Source organism: Mustela nivalis (genome assembly GCF_964662115.1).
Source record: "Mustela nivalis genome assembly, chromosome: 1".
Classification (NCBI taxonomy): Eukaryota; Metazoa; Chordata; class Mammalia; order Carnivora; family Mustelidae; genus Mustela; species Mustela nivalis.
This window is the reverse complement of record NC_139020.1, coordinates 17,292,842-17,317,718: the sequence shown is the minus strand read 5'-3', so window position 1 is coordinate 17,317,718 and position 24,877 is coordinate 17,292,842. Positions and strand designations below refer to the sequence as shown.

The window sequence follows — 24,877 nt, the reverse complement described above, 5'->3', positions numbered from 1 at the left end:
ACCTTGGGCTTAATTTGTTCTTCTTTTTCTAGTTCCTTAAGGCATAGAGTTAGGTTTTTTATTTAGGATCTTTCTTACCTCTTAATGTAGGCATTTATTACTATGAATTTCTTTCTCAGAACTGCTTTTGCTACATCCCATAAGTTCTAGTGTGTTATGTTTTCATTTTTGCTTGTCTCAATAAGCTTTTTTGTTCCCCCTTTAATTTCTCCTTTGATCTGCTGGTTGTTGAGGACATTGTTAATTTCTATGTCTCTGTGAATTTTCCAGTTTTCTTCTTGTTACTGATTTTCTAGTTTCACACTATTGTGATCAGAGAAGATACTTGGTAGGAGTTCAGTCTTTCTGAATTTGCTAAAACTTGTTTTGAGGCCTAATATATGGTCTGTCCAAGAAGATGTTTCATGTGCTCTTAGGAAGAATGTGTCTTCTGCTGTTGTTGGTTAGAATGTTCTGTACACTTCTGTTAGATCCATTTGGTCCTATAGTGATGTTCAAATCCACTGTTTCCTTATTGATTTTCTATCTGATCAATCCATTGTTGAGAATGGGGTCTTAAAGTCCTCACAATTATTGTAATACTGTTTATTTCTCCTTTTTTTTTTTTTTTTTTTTTTTTTAGTTCTGTTGGTTTTTTGTTTTATATATTTAGGTGCTCCTATCTCGGGCATTTAAATATTTACAATTGTTATATCTTTTTGATATGTTGACACTTTTATCATCACATAATGACATTTTTTGACTCTCTCTCTTAACCATTTTCAGTTTATTTTGTTTGATATAAATATAGCTATCCCTACCTTTTTTGGGGGGAAGGGATCACAATTTGCTTTAAATGTCTTTTTTCTCTCTGTTCACATTCAGTGTCAGTCCATATTGTGTCTTTAAGGCTGAAGTGAGTCTCTTTTCGGTTGATATTGTTGGATCTTGTTTTTTAAATCCACTCAGCCATTCTACATCTTTTGATTGAAGAATGTAATGCATTTACATTTAATGTAATTGTTTATAGGTAAGGGCTTACTGTTGCCATTTTGTTAATTTTTTTCCTCATTTTTATTTTTTGGTTGATCCATTGTTCCTTGTTTCTTATCCTGCTGTCTTTTTGTGTGTTTTGATTTTTTTGGTATCAAAATGTTTTGACTATTCATTATGTTCTTTTGTGTGATTACCACAAGATCATCCCTTGTGGTTACCATGAGGCATGCATAATATATCTTAAACTGATAACACCCCATTTTAAACCTACATTAAGCCCATTAATAAATACACTTTTAATACTTTGTACTTTTACTTCTGCCATTGCCAGTGAGGTTCATGTTACCTTTTTGTGTTTTTATTTCTTGTAAATAAGCTTTTGTTTGTTTAAGAGAGTCTTTATCTCTCCTTTATTTATGAAGAAAAGCTTTGCCAGGTATAGTATAGAATTTTGGTTGACAGTTTATTTTCAATATTTTGAATACAGCATCCCATTTTCTCCTGGCCTGAAGAGTTTCTGTTGAGAAATCCAACAATCTTATGGGGAGTTCCTGGTATGTAAGTTCTCTCTTTCCTCTTAGTGCTATTAAAAAATATTTTGTCTTTGACTTTTGAAAATATAATTACATTGTATATTATATAATTATATGTTATATAATTATAATGTGTCTCAGTGTAGCCCTCTATCCTTAGGTTCAATCTGTTTGGGATCCTTTGGGCCACATGGATCTATACAACCATTTTTCTCTCCAGGTTCAGGAAGTTTTTAACCATTATTGCTTTCTGTCCCTTTCTATTTTTTCGTTCTGGAATTCCTATGAAGCAAATATTGTTTCTTTTCATTGTCATATAATTTCCATACGCTTTCTTTGCTGTTTTTATTTTTTCTTTCTCCTTTGGGTAATTTCCATTGTTCTATCCTTCAGATTGATGATTTTTTTTTCTGCATGTTTGAATCTACTTTTGAAACTCTATCAAATTCTTCAGTTCATTCACTGAATTTTTCAACTCTGAGATTTGTTTTTGTTTTTTCGATAATGGCTATTTCCTTGTCAAACTTCTCTTTCTGTTCATATATTGTTGTCCTAATTTTGTTTAGTTGTCTGTCTCTGTTCTCTCAAAGTTCATTAAACTTCTTTAAGAGATTTGTTCTGAATTCTTTGTCTGATACTTTATAGGTTTCTTTTTTCTTTATGGTCCATTGTTGAGCTTTATTAGTTTCCTTTGGTGGTGTCATATTTACCTGATTTTTCATGATCCTTGATTTCTTGCATTGGCATGAGTATTTGAGTAATTAAATACTAGACTTTATAGGTTTGTTTTGGCAGTGATAATTATTCACTAGTCATATCATTTTGTTCTTTTTTTTTCCCCCTGGGTGTGTCTGTTGGTAATGTCTTTGGGTAAATGGGGCCTGTTATGGACTATTTCGGGTGACGCAACTATTTAAGTTCTGAGGACAGGGATGGAGTATTGTGCCACTGGCTGAAAATAGTTGGATATGACTGCTGGCTTGGTTCCCTATCCAAGTGATGATGTAAGATGGGGTCATCAGTTCTCTGCTCAGACTTACTAGATGATTGGGACTGGGTCTATATTCAGTAGTAGATGAAGTTATTTTCTCTGCTTCCCTGCTCTGGTAGGGCAGCAGCGAAGGTCCAGGGCTCACAGAGATCATTGTTTATGGGCTTCAAATCAGGCCTGAGTGTCCGCTGAATTCCCTGATCAGGTGATGGTCTGCAGATGGAGGAATCCACGGGCTGTGCTCACTGTTAACTGCCACTGTATGTAGGGATTTTAGATGGACTATGTGGTTTCCTGTGTACTCTGGTTAGGTTTCCTGGTCAGATAGCTGAAGGCTATATTTATCCATGAGCAAGGCCATGCATTAGATTCCCTTCCTGTGTGCAACTGGAGAAGCAGCTGTAAAACTAGTAGAGCTCTTTGTTGTCTTAACTCAAGAAGACCCAGGCTTATGTTCCTTGGCCAAATGAGGCCAATGGCTCTGCAAACTATTGGTTCTGTCTGCTCTTCTCTCAGCTCAAGTGCCACTGGACCACATAGCTTCCAGGAGTTGTCTCTAGACTTCTTGTCAGATGGGGCTGAAGGCACTCTCCCCCAGTGGGTGGGGCTGTGACTCAGTATCCTGCCTCAGTATGAGCAAACTGGGGTGTGGGGCTGGCAAACATCTTGTTTGAGGATCTCAATCAGGCAGACCTGTATCTCCTCCATGTTCCCTGGTCAGAATGTACCCCCAACTTGGTTCTGCAGATGAGCAAAGCCACTGGTTGAGATTACTATTTGGGCACTGCCCATATGAACTTGGTCTGCCAAGATCTGTCTGCTGGTTGTTGCAAACCCCTCTTTCATTCTCTGTCATAGTTATACTTTCAATATATTGAAATTGAAATATATTGAAATATATTTGACATATTGAAATTGCAATTCCAGTAGTATGCAATGAGAGTATGGGTGCCCACTGAATGACCCACAATGCTGGGGGGAGCAGGACTGGTTGTTCCCTCTTAGGTTCTCTTTTCCACTGGAGGAACTGGAGGCTCAGGAGACACCTCTCACCATGGTGCTGCACTGTCCTGGGGAATAGGCATTATAGTCAAGATACAGTAACTTCTCTAATTCAGTCTATCTTGATCTCTGAATTGCATGGGGTGGTGGTCGGGGGAGGGTGGTTCTTCAGCCTCAGTCCTGCATTCTAGGATTCTCTCAGTGGTATCTCGTTTTTGGATAGTTGTTGGCTGTTCTTCTTATGAGACGGAGCAAATTCAGGAATGATGTGCATCACCATTTGGGTTATATTAGTCTCCCCCAATATTTTGTCAATATAAATTTTTAAATACATGAAAGGGCCCACATAAAAGTATAAGTGCTAAGGTCACTTGCAGCAAAATACAGCACACTGGAATTACCTAGCCAAAAATTTTATGCTTGAAGGCAGGCACTTCATAACATTTGGACTTGGCAAAAAGCAACAGTTTGATGTCAATATCTTAACCTTTCTATTAACTGTGTAGTTTTTCAAGGGAATATATTTTCACAATATTACAGAAGAGAAACAAATCTGTCTAAACTACACATGAATGGAATTCCAGAGAACAAGGATGCAAGTTTTATTTTCCCTTCTTCTTTTCATAAACTGTTATATATCTTCACAGTCAAGTTCTACAGTTTTACTCCCTGGTGTAAAGTCCCATGGGAATATTTGGCTTCTAATCTTTCAGTCTTAAATAAACTATCTGTTACTTGTGGAACTTGATACAGTTTTCTTTCCCCCACAGTTGGAATAACCTTTGTTATAATAAACCACTAATTAAAGTCAGATGATTTTTTTAGGTGGCAGTAGCTAGCACTGAAGAGTTACTGGCTTCAAGCAGCTGTGGAGTCCCTTTAATTCTGTTTTAACTGTCAAATTAAATATAAGATTAAACTACTCTAGTTGTTTTCATTCTTGGAGGCATAGAAATTTACTTCACACTTAACTAAACCATGAGCAGAATGCTTGGTGCCCAGTGGATCCCACTACCATTTGATTTACCTGTCCTTTCTAGAGTAAGTCTCTATCAGATAGATTCTGTTCGAAGTCTTAGTAATAGGGAACTTCACAAAACAATCTAGTCAATAAGGAAGCTCTGACTCCTCTTTCTCATCCTGAAACCAAAGTTTCTTGTTCTTATCTAGAAGCCAAAATTCCTGTGCTTCCATCCAGTGCTTTAAACAATGAAAGGCACAGAGTAGGCTCTCATGCACTTGAACAGTATTTATTGATGAACAAAAGAATGAATAATTCTGATTCTGACTTCTAAGGCTGCACAGAATATAGTTGTTTTCTTATGTAGTCCAGGCTGTTCTCCTCTCTTACATCATTCTTCACTTTTCCAGGATCAGGACTACAGTTTCCTTAAGCAATATGATTTTCCAATGTTTTGTCTGTCTCATTACTCTTCTCTGAATGTGCTTGCATTGATCATTACATCTTTTCAAATGTGATATCATCGAACCAAATAATACTCCAGATGTGGTCAGCTCACAGATGGGTAAACACTCAGTATTTCTTAGCCCGGATATTCCACTTGACATATTGTTGGGCCCAAAAAGGTATTCCTTAGAGCAGTCCTTCCCTGTTTCTGATAGAGACATTTTATTCCAGGCAAGATCTCTGATTGGCACATATTCTGGTCTGGGAGAAGGGTGGTTTCCTTGAATTTCCAGGGTAAGGAGGGGGTGGAGAACGCTGTGCTGAAGCCTGTGGGGTCGGGGAGTAGGGAGGTGGCAAGTCGGCACAGTATTCCATCTCATGGTCATAACTGTAGGGTGGTGGTGCCACTGAAAAAGAAAAAAGTAAAGGACATCAGGCATTTAGCAAATATTTGAGTGTCTACTATGCTTAAACCACTGGGCTGAATACACTGGGAAAGGATATAATTTTTGCCTGCAAAAATCTTAGTTTTATTGTGTTGAGGACACGTGTATAAAAAGGCAAAAAGTGGTAGCATTGGCAGAAATGTTTAGAATTGTTTGCTTAGGAAAAGTTTCTTGGAAATCTGATGCCAAATGAGCAGATTAAGAAAAGACTAGGCACTAATTCCAGATTGAACAAAAGCACAGAAGCAGGAGAACACTTTTGTTGAAAGCAAAAAGTACATGGAACGGGAAATGGGAAAAAGTGTTGAGAAATTTTATGGTATCATCATCCTGGTGGGCTTTGATTGTCACATAAGGAGTGTGTGATGTGCAATTACCAGAGCTTTTTTGAATATGCTAGTGAATATGCTTTGAGAAGGTGATTTTCTCAGCAGTATGGATTGAAGTGGGCTGAAGAAAAGGAGAGATGATGTAATAGCATATGTGAAGGGTTATAAGGGACTCGTGGCATTGGGAGGAAAAAATCACAAGAGACTGTAAGAGCAAGTGAGTGCTTCATTGATGAGTAGGTAGGTAGAGAAAGAGGTGGAGAGTGAAAGAAGGTCTCCAGGTATTGGGCACTCTTTATTGGGCTCCTGTAACTTAGAAGGTTATGGAGCCATTATAGGAATAAGAAAAAAAAAAAAAAAGGGTGGGCAAGCACATTTGTGAATGGGAATGAAGAATTTAGTTTTCTAAACATTATTTGAAAATTTTTTTCACTGTAATATATTTCAGAGTGTTTTAAATCACATTTAAGGCACTTCATTATGACTATGTAAGGATGTCTATTTTGTACTGATCTCAATCCTATGTCAAGGGTTGGAAGAGAGGTATCCCTTGAGTGTTCCATGTCTTCAAGAACCAATCATCCTGCAACATCTTGGCAACCCCTCTAAGATTTGAATTATCAGCAAGATCATGATTCTACTTAGAAATTAGCACGTCTTAATTGCTTACTATGAATGTAGCCTAAATTACAAGACTAGTGTCATAATAATGCAAATATTATAGCCAAGTGTTTTAATAGAATGGCAGAAAAGAACAAACAACATTTCAATAAACTTATTTTTAAAATATCTTCCAGGGATGCCTGGCTGGCTCAGCTTGTGGGGTATGTGACACTTGATCTCAGAGCCACACTGGGTGTAGAGATTACTTAAAAATAAAATCTCAAAAAAAATAAAAAATTAAAAAAAAATCTCAATTGTGCTCTTACCAATAAGAATATGGTAGTGTTCTGATCAATATGCATGCACAAACATAGGGCTTCACCCTATATGCAAATACTAACAGTGTTTCTTCTGGATCCCTTTAACTTGGCTTGCTTTACCAGGAGCTTGATGATCTGAACGACTTACTGATCAGCCTGTACTCAGGGATGTGAGGACACAGAATTGGATCACCTGAGCGAAGAGGAAAATGGAGAGAGAGAACTAGGTGGGATGTCCTCTGGGGACTGCTCTACTGAGCAAAGGCTTTGAAAGTCTTCAGTGGGCTCTGCAGGCAAAGGGCTCGTGGCAGAGGACACAGCTGTATCCAGCTTCTCTAAGGCTGCTTTAAACACTTGAGGCTGTGCTGTCAAAAGCTTTGTTTTCTATAACAAAATGGAATGACTCCTGTGGAGTCTAAACACACATTCCCTCTGCATTACACCCACTCCTTTGCTTCATGATATCCAGGAGGACTAAGACAAAGAGGTTTAGATATACTTCATCCAAGCCGAGAAATACAGGCTCCATGTAAAATAGGCAGTTACTGCTGGATGCCTATTGAACTGTTTCTTATAAGTGTGTGGTTCTAGGCTGTTTCTGTATTGAAGGTTTTCCCTGCCTCCCACTTGAGGAGCACATGCTGAATGAGTTTACAGATTGATTTTGCATCATTCTCTGTCATGAAACCATGGTGTCTATTTATGCTTTGGTAACAAAGCATTCATATTTTGCTGTCTGCATTAAAACTGCTAGAGGACATTTCAGTGAGATTCCCTATGGTTTATACAGCTGCATGTTGAACATGAAAATTTAAGATAGGATTAGATTCATATAGCCTTCTACTTATATAGCCTTTGAATTTTGATAAAGTGATTATATAATGCAGAATACCAATATTTTGAGGACTATTCATCATGAAATAAACATGGCACATCTTTTATAGCATCAGCTACTGGAAGATATTTTGAAATAAGTGTTGTATAACTGTAGACTGTGCTATCCTTCTTTCTTGCCGATAATAAGGTTTCACTAGGAAGTAAACTTTTCAAGGTATCAATTTTAGGAAGGTCCTGATTAACCCTAAAAGATTTTGTTCTTTCTTAAAGGTCAAAACATCTTTAAAGAAATATAGATGCAGCTAGAGATATGGCGCCTTTGAAAATTTTTCATCATCAATATTCCAACTCTCTGATTTAAGGATAGCAAATATACCATTTATCCTTAATGTTATTATAGTTTTCTACAATATTACAAAATATAGGGATAGTTACCTTTTTTATCTCTTTTCTATTGTTAAACATAAAAATTTGTCTTGTCTTTTGGATATCTGATTCATAGCCAAACTATTTCTGAGCTTTTTTCATTTAAGTTTATATATTTAAAGCTTCCTTATATCTGTTATTTTATTATTATTTTGGTTAGGTGAAATTATCTATGTGGTTTCTTAAAAATCATTTATCACACTGTTTTGTTACCAATCCTAAAGTTTTAATGTACTAGTTCTGTTTCAATAACCAAGGCATATCTTTTTATACGATTAACACCCCATTTTAATTATTATTGATTTTATTTTTTTTAAAGATTTTATTTATTTATTTGACAGACAGAGATCACAAGTAGGCAGAGAGGCAGGCAGAGAAAGAGGAAGGAAGCAGGCTCTCTGCTGAGCAGAGATTCCTGATGCAGGGCTCGATCCCAGAACCCCGGGACCATGACCTGAGCTGAAGGCAGAAGCTTTAACCCACTGAGCCACTCAAGTGCCCCAATTATTATTGATTTTAAATGGTTTTAATATGTAGTAGGAGAGGCGAATCTCATTACTTTTTTTCAACATGTTTAAAAATTTTTGTATTGAGATATAATTGACATATGACATCATGCAAGTTTAAGGTGTATAACATGTTGATTTGATATACTTATATACTATAATATGATTACCACCTGTTAAATTAATTAAACAAGGAGCCCATCAGGCCGAGGTGGCTCTCTTGTCATAATGATCAAACCAAAATGTAAGCCTGTAAGTTCTTCAAAGTTACAAAATCAAAACGCCTAAGGACAACCAATCACAAATTGTCAAATATGCGTTAAGCTATAGCCAGTGAAATAATTTCCTTTCTTTGCTTCTACAATTGCTCTGTATTAGGCATGGTACTCCTAACCACTTCCAGTATGGTGTTGTCTGATTCAAATCAATTTTTGTCAAAATTTTTGTTAAAAATTCTAGTATGCTTCAATTTGTCTTTTCATACACCTTAGCATTAGATTATAACATTTTTGAAAAGATCCCAGATCTTTTGACTTGATCCCAGATTCCTGGGATCATGACCTGAGCTGGAGGCAGATGCTTAGTCTACTGAGTCACCCAGGTGTCTGGAGCTTGACATTTTTAAAGACTATTTTAATTTTTAATATTATTGCTGGGAGCAAACCTTCTCCTCCACCATCCCCCAAACCAACCTACTCACAATTTTCCTGAATCTTCTCAGAGCAGAAGGCCACATGGCTCCTAGGAAGACCTCCACTGTCTCCACCCCCACCACAAAGCCCAATCATGCCCATTTCTCCTCAACAGTGGCCCAAGATGCAATTCCCAAAAGGATGATATTATTAGAAGCTATCATTCCCCTTCCCCTCAGATTACATCCAGACAAGTCTAGTCATGTTCCACATTCTTCTGTAACCAAGAGGACAAACTCTTAGAATATCTTTCACTGTAGACCTCTAATTCTGAAAGCCTTTACACAGCAAATCTCATTAATTTTCTAAACTTTCCCCACCACCTTTCACTGTGCTCAGGAGATCACAAAGTCTGTCATTCGTATACTCTTCTTTCCATCTCTTTACATGTGACTCTAGCTCAGAATATGAGAGGTCCTCTTCTAATTGTGTCTGTTTTCTAGAGAAATAAGATTTACTGAGAGTGAGAAAAGTAAGGGGGGTTTTGAACTTTGAGAAGAGAGAAGAATGCACGAGATAGTTGTGTCAGGGAGAAGTGGACATCCACTGAACATATCTATTTTCATTAAAGTCAGATTTTCCTTGGAGAGCGCAGCTTCCTCTGCAGCAGTATTAAATCAGAAGTATTCTCCCCACTCCCCAGCCCCCAACATCTTACATCTTATAGTGCCAGAAGATGCACTGGGTGCTTTCTTGGATTCTCATAGCCATTTTTCAAACCATGGCCTATGTTCTCTCCTTAAAAACCCAAGCTCTATTTTAGCACACACCACGAGTTTATACTACTTTCTATTCCTCCTTGTTAATACCTCTGGTCTGCTCTGCCCTAGATTCTCACTCATTGATGGTTTAGCATCAGTCCTGATATCTTTCTCTGCAACAGGACTTTTATTAGCATTCTTGATGATTTCATCATTCATATGTTGAGTTGAATTTCTAGCCCTAAGCTGGAGCTTTCTCCTACCCCAGGTACCACAGCAGCAAACCGAAACTTAGATAACTTTCATGTCCTTGTGAAGCTTCACTTGATGGGAAGCTTCACATATCCAGTCAGCTAATCCCCAAACATCAAGCCAACTCTAAGCTCTATACTTATTTCATGTTCCTATTCACCCCAAACAAGCCAATCAGATATTTTCTACTTTTCTCTTGTTGTTTTATTTTTTAAATTTTTTATCCTCTAAAAGCTCCCTGTTTTCCACATTCTTTACTGTTCTCCATACAAAGACTGTCCACTTCATGAAGTGTTAAACAGTGTGTTTGTATCACCTTAATTGTTTTCTTTAAGCATTTTTTTAACATTGGATTTTTTTGTTTTAAAAATCGTTTTCTCACCCTTGCTGTACCTATGTAAATCTGACCACTACTCTTTATCTTTCTAGAATACACATTCCAGTGTATCTTGAATCTCACTTAGATTTCCAATTTTACTGATGACATTTAAAAAGTTAATTTAAACTGATGTCACCTCGTTCCTGTCTTCATGTCTTTCTTTATTCAGCTTAGATTTATGGTCCACCACTAAAATGATTTCTGTGCATTTATCATCAACCTTCTTATCTCTTTTTCCCCCGTGTGCCTGACAAAACTCCAATCTTGATTAAATTCAACACTTTGGCTCTCCCAGACTTGTATCTAGGAGCTTTGGGTGGCTAGAGAAAAATGCACAATCATACTGACTGATAACATTTTCAATGAATGACTATATTCTTCAGTGTTGATACTCTTGGCATTGTTTGAAAATTATGCATTCCTATAGGTATTTCACCACTCCCCCTGCATTCTCTGAGATTCCTTACCTATAAGCATCCCCTCAGCCCACTTTCAGGAAAAGACTTGCTTCTAATTTCAGTAAGAATATAGGCACAATCAGAAGAGAATATCTTCATATCACCAAATCCTTTGATGAGTACATGAAAGTCTTCACATGTTCAGTACATTTACTAATAAGGCAGCCCTCATTTGTGAATTCAGTGATGCTAATAGAATTTTTACTTCTTTTTTTTTTTTAAGATTTATTTATTCATTTAAGAGAAAGAGTGTGCACATGTGCATGAGAGGGGTCAGGGGCAGAGAGAATCTTCAAGCAGATTCCCTGCTGAGCATGGAGCACTACTTGGGGCTTGACCCCATGATCCATGAGATCATAACCAGAGCCAAAACCAAGAATTGGATGCTCAACTGACTGAGCCACTCAGGTGCCCCTAGAGTATTGATTTCTTAATGAAATATTCCCAAGAGATTTTAAAGACTACAACTCGGTTATTTTATAGAATGTTCCTTAACCTCGCTTTGCCATATCTATTCTCATGCTTAGATTCAGGCTGTGAACTTTCAGCCAGAATCCTACATACATGAAGCTGTGTCATCCTCAGAATAATTAACACCCAAAGGTGCAAGATGTCCATCTACCCTGTTTTTGGTGATGTTAATCTTTACCACCTGGTCAAGATGTTGTCTGGTTTCTCCATTGTGTAATTACTATTTTTTCCTTATACCTAGCAACAAATCTGGGACTAGACACTTTCTGACCATGCAAATGACCTGTTCCACTGCAACTTCTCCTCCCAGATTTAACACCATTAATGACTCTTGTTCCAAGCTTTTTTCATGATGGTTTTAAATTGATGATTTTTCCAATTCCACAACTCCTTTGTACATGTATCTTTTATAATTTTTCTGTTCCCAAGAACCTCCCCTGCTTTTCCAGGATTGACCTAAATCTATCTATTATCTATCTATCTATCTATCTATCTATCTATCTAATCTATCATCAGTCACCAGGGGAATTAATAATAGACTTTAGATCACAAATATCTTGATAGTATTGAAATGTCTTGCTTTCCTTTGGTTGTCATTTGATTTTTTTTTTTTTTGCCAAGCCTTCTGTTATAGTCTTTACATATTGTTTGCTTTCAGTGTGTATCATCTAAACCTATATTTTTTTAAAGGATTAACATGATCACTTTCTTTTCTTTTTTCTTTTTTTTACAGTTAAGTTCTGGAAAGTAGTGGAACTATAAGACTTGACAAATAATTTTTATTTTCACACTAATGGCTTTAAAAATATTTAAACTGTTCATTCTACCCAACATGGGAGGAATAAAAACTATTTTGGAAGGTCACCGTCCAACAAGTAATCAGGTATAGAAGATAACTTTTTTCAGTTATCTCCTTCCCAGTGCACAATAATAATTTTCATTGGAGATATTCCCTTTGGGCACTTTCACCAGGGTTTTCACAAGGCTTTCACCGAAGAATATGACCTTGGCTAAATTATTTTCTCCTCATGTATGTGGCCCCCAAGCTGAAGGACTATACAATAGATTAGGTTGTTATCTCATTTGTCACAAGGCTAATTAATTAATGTGGATAAAAATATTTTATATTTCTAAGTATGGAAGACTTTGAAAAACATTCCATACTACTCTGTGTTTTTTCCTATCTTTTAAGTAAAAGCCTAATTAGTGATTTTGAGAAGGAAATGAAAAGTAATCAAGCACATTATACTTTTTGAAGATCCAGCTTTTTTGTAGTTAAAATGCTTCCACCATAAGGTTTATTATGTTTCTCACATTATTCAGTTCCCAGAACAATGCATTTACTGAAAATGTAACATGCTGGTGTGATCTGCCAGTATAAAGGATGCCACTCTAAAGTTTTAAAAACATGCTTCCATGCATGAAAGAGAAACCTCAAACTCAGGAAGACATAAACTCTCACATTAAAGTATTTTGTATCTTCTATTCTAATTTTATAAAATGCTTTTAATGTTTTAAAATGTTTAATGTTTAATTTTAACTAAAGTTTTTTTGATCAAGCAAAAGTGTATCTGGAATATTATCTACAGAGGGCTTTTCCTTGCCATCTCTTCAGATAATGTATCTGTCTGACCCTCCTCTGTTCCCTTGAGTTATGGGTTGACCAGGTTAAAAAAACCCAAAAAACAAACAGGAGATGTGAATAATAAAAAATAGTTCCCCCTCTTTTTCCCTTGTACCCTATTTCTAATATCATTACACTAATCTCAACAATATTTTTAGTAAGTTGGAAAGATTCAAAGTTGTGAGTTGCTTTCGTAGTTGAGTAAAAGCTCATATTCCAGGGTACATTGTAAGGTAAATTCCCTGGATTTTGATATATAATTAAATCAGATCTTATCATGCATTGTGCTCCTTACTTGTTCAGCTGTATCTGCTGAGTGCCCATTATGTGCCAGTCCTGGTATTTTACTTGGGACTGGATGGTGAACAGAATAGATTACGATCCCTGCCTTGTGGATCTAGAAGGAGGGGATGGAAACTGAACCATAAATGTAACAATTGGACAAGCTATATGGTATCTTAGAAGATTAAAAGCACTCTGGAAAAAAAATACAGAGTAGAATAAGGAGAGACATAAGACAATTTTAAATAGACCAGAGTAGGCTTCATTCAGGAGGTGATCTTTGATCAAAAATTTGAATTAAGCGAGGGCCCATATTCTAGGCAAAGACCTAAGATGGGAGTGTGCCATGTTGTGTTCACATGGAGTGTGTTTTGCGTTCACAGAAGAATGTGCCTGAAGGCAGAGTGGCAAGAGGGAGTAGAGAAGGAAATGGAGTCAGAGAAATAAAAAGACGAGCCAATTCATGTATTGCTTTGCAAGCCCTGGTCAAGAATTTGCTTTTTATTCTGGATAAAATGAGGAACCACTGGCTGGACTCTTCTCTGGAGAAAATGGAAAGCCATTGGAAGATTTTGACTAGAAGAATGATATTATTTGGCATCTACTTTAAAAGGTTCAATCTGGATACTGGGTTTAGAATAGACCCCTGGGGGCCAAAGGTGGCTGCTGGAAGAGCAGTTAGGATATAATCATAGTAATGCAGGTGAGAGCTGAAGGTGGTTCCCATGAGTAAAGAGCAGTGGGAACAGTGAGTAGTCAGACCCTGTATATACTTGGAGATGGAATTTGAAGTTTTCCTAATAGTTTGTGTGCAGGTTTGATTGAGGCAAGGAGTCAAGGATGACTCACGATTTTTGGCCTAAGCCACTGGAAGTCCAGAGATGTCATCAGTTGAGAGGAAAAAGGCTGTGAGTAGAGGAGGTTTGGGGGGATGATCAGAAGTATAGCATGGAATATGTTCAACTTGAGATAGCTATGAGACATCCAAGCTGAGATGTACAGCAGGCAGTGGGATTAAATGCATCTGAAATTCAGGAAGGAGGTTTGGAATGGAGGTTTATAACTTTGGGAGGCATTAACATATAAATAGTACTTAATACTGTGAGACCAAGGATGTAAGTGTAGATATAGTCTAGGAAAAGACACAAATATCTGACCCTTTAGACACTTGGAGAAGAGGAAGAACTGACAAAAGAAATGATCATTCTCACATTCATCTAAATTTTGCCCCTTCAAGTTGAAGTTGATAGGGAAAATGTTAAGAGAGGAAGGGTATTAAGGAATTGATACATGGGGCAGATTGCATGTTGAAGGGACCTTCTTCTCTATAGGGGCTAAGGAAGGATGTGACTGTCAATAGGAAATTATCTTTCTAATAATATGTTAGATTCAAACTTGACTGGCTTTTTTTTTTTTTTTTAATTTTATCATAACAGTATTCCTTGTTTTTGCACCACACCCAGTACTCTATGCAATCCGGGCCCTCTCTAATACCCACCACCTGGTTCCCCCAACCTCCCATCCCCCGCCGCTTCAAACCCCTCAGATTGTTTTTCAAAGTCCATAGTCTCTCATGGTTCACCTCCCCTTTCAATTTCCCCCAACTCCCTTCTCCTCTCTAACTCCCCTTGTCCTCCATGTTATTTCTAATGCTCCACAAATAAGTGAAACCGTATGATAATTGACTCTCTCTGCTTGACTTATTTCACTCAGCATAATCTCTTCCAGTCCCATCCATGTTGCTACAAAAGTTGGGTGTTCATTCTTTCAAGATACGTCTCCAAAGGCAAAGGAAACAAAAGCGAAAATAAACTTTTGGGACTCCATCAAAATCAAAAGCTTCTGCATAGCAAAGGAAGCAGTCAAGAAAACAAAGAGGCAATCCACGGAATGGGAGAAGTTATTTGCAAATGACAGTACAGACAAAAGGTTGATATCTAGGATCTATAAAGAACTCCTCAAACTCAACACACACAAAACAGACAATCATATCAAAAAATGGGCAGAAGATATGAACAGACACTTCTCCAATGAAGACATACAAATGGCTATCAGACACATGAAAAAATGTTCATCATCACTAGCCGTCAGGGAGATTCAAATTAAAACCACATTGAGATATCACCCTACACCAGCTAGAATGGCCAAAATTAGCAAGACAGGAAACAACATGTGTTGGAGGCGATGTGGAGAAAGGGGAACCCTCTTCCACTGTTGGTGGGAATGCAAGTAGGTGCAGCCTCTTTGGAGAACCATGTGGAGATTCCTCAAGAAATTAAAAATAGAGCTTCCCTATGACCCTGCAATTGTACTACTGGGTATACCCCAAAGATACAGATATAGTGAAAAGAAGGGCCATCTGTACCCCAATGTTTATAGCAGCAATGACCACGGTCGCCAAACTGTGGAAAGAACCAAGATGCCCTTCAACAGATGAATGGATAAGGAAGATGTGGTCCATATACACTATGAAATATTATGCCTCCATCAAAAAGGATGAATACCCAACTTTTGACTGGCTTTTATATGTCAAATGGCACATTTACATACAGACTGACTTAGAAAGCACTACTGAGCAATCACCTAATGCAAATTTCAGAATTTTGTTTATGGAATCATATGTATTCAGTATATTTATATGTAGAACTTCTAGCAGACTCTCACCAAATACCTGTCAAATTATTAATGTATTACCTTTGCTCTATGTTGAGAATTTTCATATTATGTTAAAACTGTTTTCTTTGCATACAGAGTACACATAAAAATTTTATTCCATCCTTTTTCTTAAGACATACATACCTATTAAATCAGAAATGTCACTTATACTTTTCCTATAATTACTTCTCAGAACTCTGGTGGGTAGACACAGTGGATATGAATTGTGTAGTTCTCTTAACTCTGGCTGGTTGGGAATTGTACCTTCAAATGTGAGCTAGATAAGTTATTAGTTGGACCTAAGTAATCTCCATTGAAATCTAGAGCTTCAGTCTGTGTTAATTTAGAAATGCCCTACATTCTTGGAGATCATTGCATTGAAAGTCTTCAATGTTTCCTCTATCCAAGCAGGAGAGCATAACTAATGAATCTGACTCTTCCTTCAGAAGGAGAGAGTGATTGTGTTTACCAGGATAGGAGGAGATGGCATTGATGTGAGTGGTCCTGATGACGCCCACCCGGGTCCCACGGTTGTTTTTCATACACATGCAGATACATATGGCAATTCCAGCGATGACCCCCATGATGAATACAATTCCAAATACTATGCCAGCAATTGCCGTGCCCCTAAAAAAGGAAAACAAAAATACATTTATTGAAAAGGTTCATAAGCCTTTCAAATACAGCTCTATGGCTAAATGACAAATGCTCTTTGGCAAATCTCCTTGGATATTAAAAAAAAAAAAAAAGTAATTCCCTGAATCAGTCAAGTAAGTAGTCTTGTGTATTTTAATAGATAAGAAAAAGTTATAAGCTTTCAGGGAATTGTCTTCCAGTACAGTAAACCTATCATTCAGATTCTGGCTTTAGAAATCCATGTATATTTATACAAAACACAATTATTTAGATATGCTCTCTAAAATAATAATTAAAAAACCATTCTGCTGCTTATTTAAACTGCAAAGAACTTATTGTCTGTGAGTACACATTTACTGAAAACAACTTGATAAATGTCAAAATATTAAATAAAATTTAACATTTATCTTTATTAAAACTCTTCACAAAATAGAACTGGAATTTTTTTCTTAACAGAATAGAGAAAAATAAACCAAATGTTTTAAAAAATCTATTCAGAAAACAGTTATGACAAACGGTATTCTCATTAAATTCAGTAATAATGCAAGAAAAACCTGTCTTCTATTAATGTTATGTTTTTTTCCAGAAGGTTTTCTCTCTCACAACAAAATCATAGAAAAAAAAAACTGCATAAAAGAGTTAACCTTATTATGTGTAGACAATATGATTTGTAGGAGTCTGCATTTGTTCACATTTTGGAAAGTAATGGCGAAATCTTTGTGAAAAGATGCAGATTTTCAGCTAGCAGTATCATTTCTAGCAATGCGCTCTGAGGAAATGCAGCACATGTAGGCACAAATAATGTAATAAGGATGTTTGCCAATGTATTGTTGCTAATAGCAAGATATCAGAAACACCCTAATATCCAAATGACAAAATAATAATAATAATACACCAGAGAAGGAATCCTATATGGTGATTTAAAAGGATAAAGTGGTCCACATGGATTGAGGTGAAATGTTCATGATTCCTGGTTAACTTAATAATAACACCACGAATGAAAAGGCAGATATTAACAAAATATCAGTATTAATAGAATGATTGCAAGGAGAAAGTTATATTCTTACATTTCAAATTTTTGAATGTATATGTGATTATTTTATAGATAGGGGACAATGAAGAAAATTTTCATTTTCTAATTTGGGTAACCCCTCCCCAGAAGTAACCATTTTGACTCTTTCAAACATTGTTTTAGTACTCTCCCCATTTTTAAAAAAAGTTTTTAAATGTTTCATTTATTAGAGAGAGACAGAGAGATTGGGAGCATGAGCAGGGGAAGGGGGAAAGGCAGAAGGAGAGGCAAACAGACTCCCTGCTGACCTCGGAGCTGGATGAGGGGCTCAGTCTCAGGACCCTGAGATCCTGACCTGCAATGAAGTCAGACACTTAACCTTCTGAGCCACCTAGGCACCCCTGTTTCAGTAACTTTCTTCCTATTTCTTAGTAATACAATTACATTCTTTTAGTTTTTTAAAATTTTATATTATCTATTGGTTACTTTCATAGTATTTGGGAGTTTAGATCCCACAGACAAACTTTATCCTTTTAGGATTTATATTACCATGTCATCAGGATTTATATTACCACGTCATTGCTTACTGCTGAGCCAAGCAAGGCACCATGGTTACCTCTCATTTCTGTTACACTTACTTTGTTTAAGGAATTTCCCTGAGATCCCATCTTTCCCTATGTCTGTTGATACCCTCCTCCACAAAGTTTTAGAAAAATTTTCAACAATTATCAGAAGTTCTTAGCATTTTCTTTTTACTACTGGTACTATGAAATTGCATAATGCACTTGGATTTTTAAAAAAAATTCTTTTTCCAGGTCCTTAGGATTTTTCATGTCTAGACACTCATTCTTCAGTTCTTGAAACTGTGCCATAAATGGATAATTTCCTTTCCATCATTTTATCTGTTTCTCTTTCTGGAAGCCTATTCTGAAAGCACTTCTGGGATAACTTCTCTAATTTTTCTGATTTCTGTTTTCTTGAATTATTTTCTGGGGAATTTCATTGACTTCACATTCCAAAATTTTGTTGAACTTCTCATGTTCAGCTATTATATGTTTAATTTCTGGGTGCTCTATCTTATCCTCTAAAGTGCCCACCTCCCTATTTTATTGAGTCCTGTTTTGCTTTCATTGATATGGTTTCTCCTCCTAATCCCTGAAGGTACTAATGAAATATATATATATATATATGTATGTGTGTGTGTGTGTATATATATACACATATATATACACATACATGTATATATATGTGTATACACACATATATATCATGTGTGTACATATATATACACATATGTACACACACATATATGTGCACACACACACATATATTTTAAACTTTCTCTACTTTCTGTATTACCTCCTGTCCTGTTTAGTTTCCTTTTTATTTTGATCTGTCTCATGTTTGGTATTTTCCTTACATGTCTGGTGATCCTGAATCTTCTGCTCTTTAAAAAAGAGGCACAGAGGAGCTGCTTGGAAGTTCATGGTGGCCTGTGGCCATTGCACAGGTGAAATCCACAGTCTGAGAGTTCTCATAGTATTTTTGTTGGGGCTGTTCACTTTTTTCCTTAAAAGGATCCTCCAGTTTGAGCCAGCCTGACACTCTGCTGGAGCCTAGGGTTTTGCCTATAAGAGTATGAACTTCCATAAAATCCTGTTACTTTTAGATCAGAGACTCAGTCTCACTCTGCTGTGACAGTGGAGCCATTCAGAAGTCTTCTGCAATAACATTTTTGTGGTTTAAAAGCACGAATTCTAAAATCAGAATGCCTAGGTTCCAACTGTTCTTTGCACAAGTTGCTGAATGCCTCCCAGCCCCCTAATTTTCTTACTAATTAAATGAAGGTCACCTTGGTACTTATCTGATTCTCCTCTCAAATTTCATATCATGAAATATCTGTATTCCTGGACTCATTTGTCAGATAAATAGTTTCTTACTTTTGTGCTATAATAATATCTATCCAATACTTTTATTTCTTTTTTTAAAAAAGATTTAATTCATTTGACAGAGAGAGGGAACACAAGTAAGGGGAATGCGTAAGGGAGAAATAGGCTCCCTGCCAAGCAGAAAGCCCAATGGGGAACTCGATCCCAGGACCCTGGGATCATGACCTGAGCAGAAGGCAGATCCTTAATGACTGAGCCACCCAGGTGCCCCTAATCTATACTTTTCTATGACAGGTCTGTAATTCTCATCCCAAACCCTTGGGGCCAGGTCTATCTCATAAGTCATAAATGTTAAGATTTTGGCAAGGGAAAATAGTACATATGCCATATATTGTGGGATACTTCCAAGGCCAGCATCCTGAGCACACATACATACATTTACATTCCTGTAGTAAAGGTGAGAATACTAATAGCCATGGATTACACAGAGACTCGCAAAAAGCCCGATTCCTTTGGGTCAAGTCTGGCCACCAAGTCAGTTACATAAAACATTTCGGTTTCCATAGCTGTTTGTTTTTGAGGATTTCAAAATTGCAGATAAGGAATTGTGAACCTGTATTTGTACTTTTCACAAGAGATTTTCTTTTTATGGCTTTTCCCACTCTTAAGAAAACGATACCACTAAGAATTCCAATAGACTCTTTAAAAATATTCTTACACACATTTTAACTATGTTAGTAAATTATGAAAGCAGAATGTGAGACATATTTGGGTGTGCTGCTATTAATGATTAAAGAATGGCTGAGTCCAGCAGCTTAAGAAATAAGCCTTTTCAAAAAAGAGAGATTTATCAAAGAAGATAATTTGAAATACATAAACCCAAAGTAATCTGGAAACCTTTTTATTGTAGTTTTGAAGTCCAAATAAGATTGATTTGGAGGGCTTAATTTATGTTCCAGAAATAATCAATGGCCCAATTATTCAGGCAAAGAGTTTCCAAAGTAAGTGTTATGGAAGCTGTTAAGATATTAAATTGGGACATATTTATATTCATTAATTCATTTTTTAAATAGAGGAAAGTAGAAAATTAGTCACATTTTGTTTTCTTGGCAGCTCCAGCAAAGTGCCTGCTTGTGAGGTCAGTAATGAGGTTTCAACTAATGTGTTAAATGAGGTTTCTGATTAAATCATGATTTTGGTGTCCTTGATCTTTTGATACCCATTAATAACTGTAAATTAGTTATTAAAGACATGGCAAGTATAATATTTATAGAATTATTTACTCCATTATTAATTAAGGTAAACAATAAACAAACAGTAACCTTCTGGCATATAAGTAGTTTGGTTTCATCAACTGTTGGAAAGAGAGAAGCTATTAACTTGAGAAATTTAACGTCATAAACATCTTGAAAAAATGCAGGGACCGTACTTTCTTTGAAAGAATGGATTGCAAAGTATACATATTTTTCTTTTTAAGCTTTTATTTGGAAATATTTACAGATTCACAGACAGTTATAAAAGGAATAGAGATAGGTCCTGTGTATCCTCCACCCAGTAACCGCCAGTGTTACATCTCAGGAGACTAGAGGATAACACCCAAATCAGGAAACTGACATTAGTATAAAGTGCAGAGATCATGGGATCACTATGGCAAGCAAGGTACAAAACTAACCTATTATCAGAAAGATTTGTTGTGCTATTCCTTTATGGTCACACCAACAGCCCTCCCCTCACCATTAATAACTGCTTGAATCACTACTCTGTTCTCCATTTTTGTAATTTTTTCATGTCAAGAGTGTCATAGACACTCTTGAGGTGGACTTTTTTTTTTTACTCAGCTTAATGCCCTTGCAATCTATCCTAGCTTTTCTGTGTACTAATACATTCCTTTTTTATTATTAACTAGTATTTCCTGATATGGAAATAGCATAGTTCATTTACCCATGACCTATTTGCAGGACATTTTGGTTATTTCCAGTTTTGGCCTTTGCAGTTAAGCTTGCTATGTATAATCGTGTACAGGTTTTTGTGTTAATGTATATATTCATTTCTCTGGGATAAATGCCCAAAAGTGGGATTACTGGGTTATTTGATAAGTATACATTGAATATTTGAAAAATACTGCCAAAATATTTTTCAGAATGGTTGTACTATTTTATATTTCCACCAGTACAGTAGGAGACATCCAGTTTCTCTCCATCCTTGCTAGCATTTGTTGTCATTATTATTTTTAATTTTTTTTCTATTAACATATAATGTATTATTTGTTTTAGAGGTACAGGTCTGTGATTCATCAGTCTTACACAATTCACAGCACTCACCATAGCACATACCCTCCCCAATGTCCATCACCCAGTTACCCCACTCCTCCCACAACCCCCCGTCCAGGAACCCTTATTTTGTTTCCTGAGATTAAGAATCTCTTATGGTTTGTCTCCCTCTCTGGTTTCATCTTGTTTCATTTTTCCTTCCCTTCCCCTATGATCCTCTGTCTTGTTTCTCAAATTCCAGGTATCAAATTCCAGGTATCATTGAGATCATATAATAATTATCTTTCTCTGATTGACTTATTCTGCCTAGCATAATATCCTCTAGCTCCATCCATGTTATTGCAAATGACAAAAATCTTTTTTTTAATTTATTTTTTATTTTCAGCATAACAGTATTCATTATTTTTGCACCACACCCAGTGCTCCATGCAATCCATGCCCTCCACAATACCCAACACCTGGTACCCCGACCTCCCAACCCCCCGCCTCTTCAAAACCCTCAGATTGTTTTTCAGAGTCCATAGTCTCTCATGGTTCACCTCCCCTTCCAATTTACCCCAAATCCCTTCTCCTCTCTATCTCCCCATGTCCTCCATGCTATTTGTTATGCTCCACAAATAAGTGAAACCATATGATAATTGACTCTCTGCTTGACTTATTTCACTCAGCATAATCTCTTCCAGTCCCGTCCATGTTGGTACAAAAGTTGGGTAATCGTCCTTTCTGATGGAGGCACAATACTCCATAGTGTATATGGACCACATCTTCCTTATCCATTCGTCCGTTGAAGGGCATCTTGGTTCTTTCCATAGTTTGGCGACCATGGCCATTGCTGCTATAAACATTGGGGTACAGATGGCCCTTCTTTTCACTACATCTGTATCTTTGGGGTAAATACCCAGGAGTGCAATTGCAGGGTGATAGGGAAGCTCTATTTTTAATTTCTTGAGGAATCTCCACACTGTTCTCCAAAGAGGCTGCACCACCTTGCATTCGAACCAACAGTGTAAGAGGGTTCTCCTTTCCCCATATCCCCTCCAACACATGCTGTTTCCTGTCTTGCTAATTTTGGCCATTCTAGCTGGTGTAGGGTGATATCTCAATGTGGTTTTAATTTGAATCTCCCTGACGGCTAGTGATGATGAACAGTTTTTCATGTGTCTGATAGCCATTTGTATGTCTTCATTGGAGAAGTGTCTGTCCATATCTTCTGCCCATTTTTTGATATGATTGTCTGTTTTGTGTGTGTTGAGTTTGAGGAGTTCATTATAAATCCTGAATATCAACCTTTTGTCTGTACTGTCATTTACAAATATCTTCTCCCATTCTGTGGGTTGCCTCTTTGTTTTGTTGACTGTTTCCTTTGCTATGCAGAAGCTTTTGATTTTGATGAAGTCCCGAAAGTTCATCTTCGCTTTTGTTTCCTTTGCCTTTGGAGACATATCTTGAAAGAAATTGCTGTGGCTGATATCGAAGAGATTACTGCCTATGTTCTCCTCTAGGATTCTGATGGATTCCTGTCTCACATTGAGGTCTTTTATCCATTTTGAGTTTATTTTTGTGTATGGTGTTTTTGTTTCATTCTTCTACATATAGCTGCCCAGTTTTCCCAGCACCATTTATTGAAGAGACTGTCTTTTTTCCACAGTATATTTTTTCCTGTTTTGTCAAAGATTATTTGACCATAGAGTTGAGGGTCCATATCTGGGCTCTCTACTCTGTTCCACTCATCTATGTGTCTGTTTTTATGCCAGTACCATGCTGTCTTTGGTGATCACAGCTTTGTAGTAAAGCTTGAAATCAGGTAACGTGATGCCCCCCGTTTTATTTTTGTTTTTCAACATTCCCTTAGCAATTCGGGGTCTCTTCTGATTCCATACAAATTTTTGGATTATTTGCTCCAGCTCTTTGAAGAATACAGGTGGAATTTAGATTGGAATAGCATTAAAAGTCAAGCAGAGAAAGACAACTATCATATGATCTCCCTGATATGAGGAAGTGGTGATGCAACATGGGGGCTTAAGTGGGTAGGAGAAGAATAAATGAAACAAGATGGGATTGGGAGGGAGACAAACCATAAGTGACTCTTAATCTCACAAAACAAACTGAGGGTTGCTGGGGGGAGGGGGTTTGGGAGAAGGGAGTGGGATTATGGACATTGGGGAGGGTATGTGCTTTGGTGAGTGCTGTGAAGTGTGTAAACCTGGTGATTCACAGACCTGTACCCCTGGGGATAAAAATATATGTTTATAAAAAATAAAAAATTAAAAGTATAGATTGCTCTAGGCAGTATAGACATTTTAACAGTGTTTATTCTTCCGATCCAAGAGCATGGAATGGTCTTCCATCTTTTTGTGTCTTCTTCAATTTCTTTCATGAGTGTTCTGTAGTTCCTTGAGTACAGATCCTTTACCTCTTTGGTTAGGTTTATTTCCAGGTATCTTATGGTTCTTGGTGCCATAGTAAATGGAATCAATTCTCTAATTTCCCTTTCTTTATTTTCATTATTAGTGTATAAGAAAGCCACTGATTTCTGTACATTGACTTTGTATCCTGCCACATTGCTGAATTGTTGTATGAGTTCTAGTAGTTTGGGGGTGGAGTCTTTTGGGTTTTCCATATAAAGAATTATGGCAAATGACAAAAATCTTATCCTTTCTTTTTGTGGCTGAGTAATATTCCACCATATGTATATGTATTTAGATACATAAACACATAATATACATAAATATGTAAGGTACATATTATATATAATATCTATAAATGCAAAAAATAATATATATTTTAAGGAGCCTTCATACTATTTTTCATAATGGCTGTACTCACAGTGCACAATTTTTCCTTTGGGTCTACATTCTCACCAACTCTTTTATTTCTTGTCTTTTTTTGTTTTTAAAGATATTATTTATTTCTTTGAGAGAGAGAGAGAGCACAAGCAGGGTTGGGGCAGAGGGAAGGGAAGAGGGAGAAGTAGACTCCCTGCTGAGCAGGGAGCCCTGCCATGTGAGGCTCAATCCCAGGACCCCGGGGTCATGACCTGAGCTAGAGGCAACCACTCAATATATTGAGCCACCTTGGCGTCCTCTTTCTTTCTTTCCCTTTCTTTCTTTCTTTCTTAAAAAATATTTCTTTATTTAAGTAATCTCTGCACCCAACATGGGACTCAAACTCACAACCTCA

General features: G+C 36.8%; 1 protein-coding gene and 1 long non-coding RNA gene across 3 annotated transcripts in view; one reads left to right on the top strand and one right to left on the bottom strand.

The window, feature by feature from the left end:
* The window catches only part of LOC309847053, a 287,109-nt gene that overhangs the window by 245,859 nt on the left and 16,373 nt on the right, over positions 1 to 24,877 (top strand). The gene's annotated exons all lie outside the window — the stretch shown is intronic.
* CYYR1 (cysteine and tyrosine rich 1) overlaps positions 585 to 24,877 on the bottom strand; it is a 66,539-nt gene continuing 42,246 nt past the window's right edge. For both annotated transcript variants that reach the window (XM_082695627.1, XM_082695626.1), the window contains 2 exons: positions 16,360 to 16,517; positions 585 to 5,316 (listed from right to left, as the gene is read on the bottom strand). In XM_082695627.1, the coding sequence (XP_082551753.1) occupies positions 5,292 to 5,316; positions 16,360 to 16,517 (183 nt within the window). In that variant the 3' untranslated portion in view covers positions 585 to 5,291. The remainder of the gene's footprint in view (positions 5,317 to 16,359; positions 16,518 to 24,877) is intronic.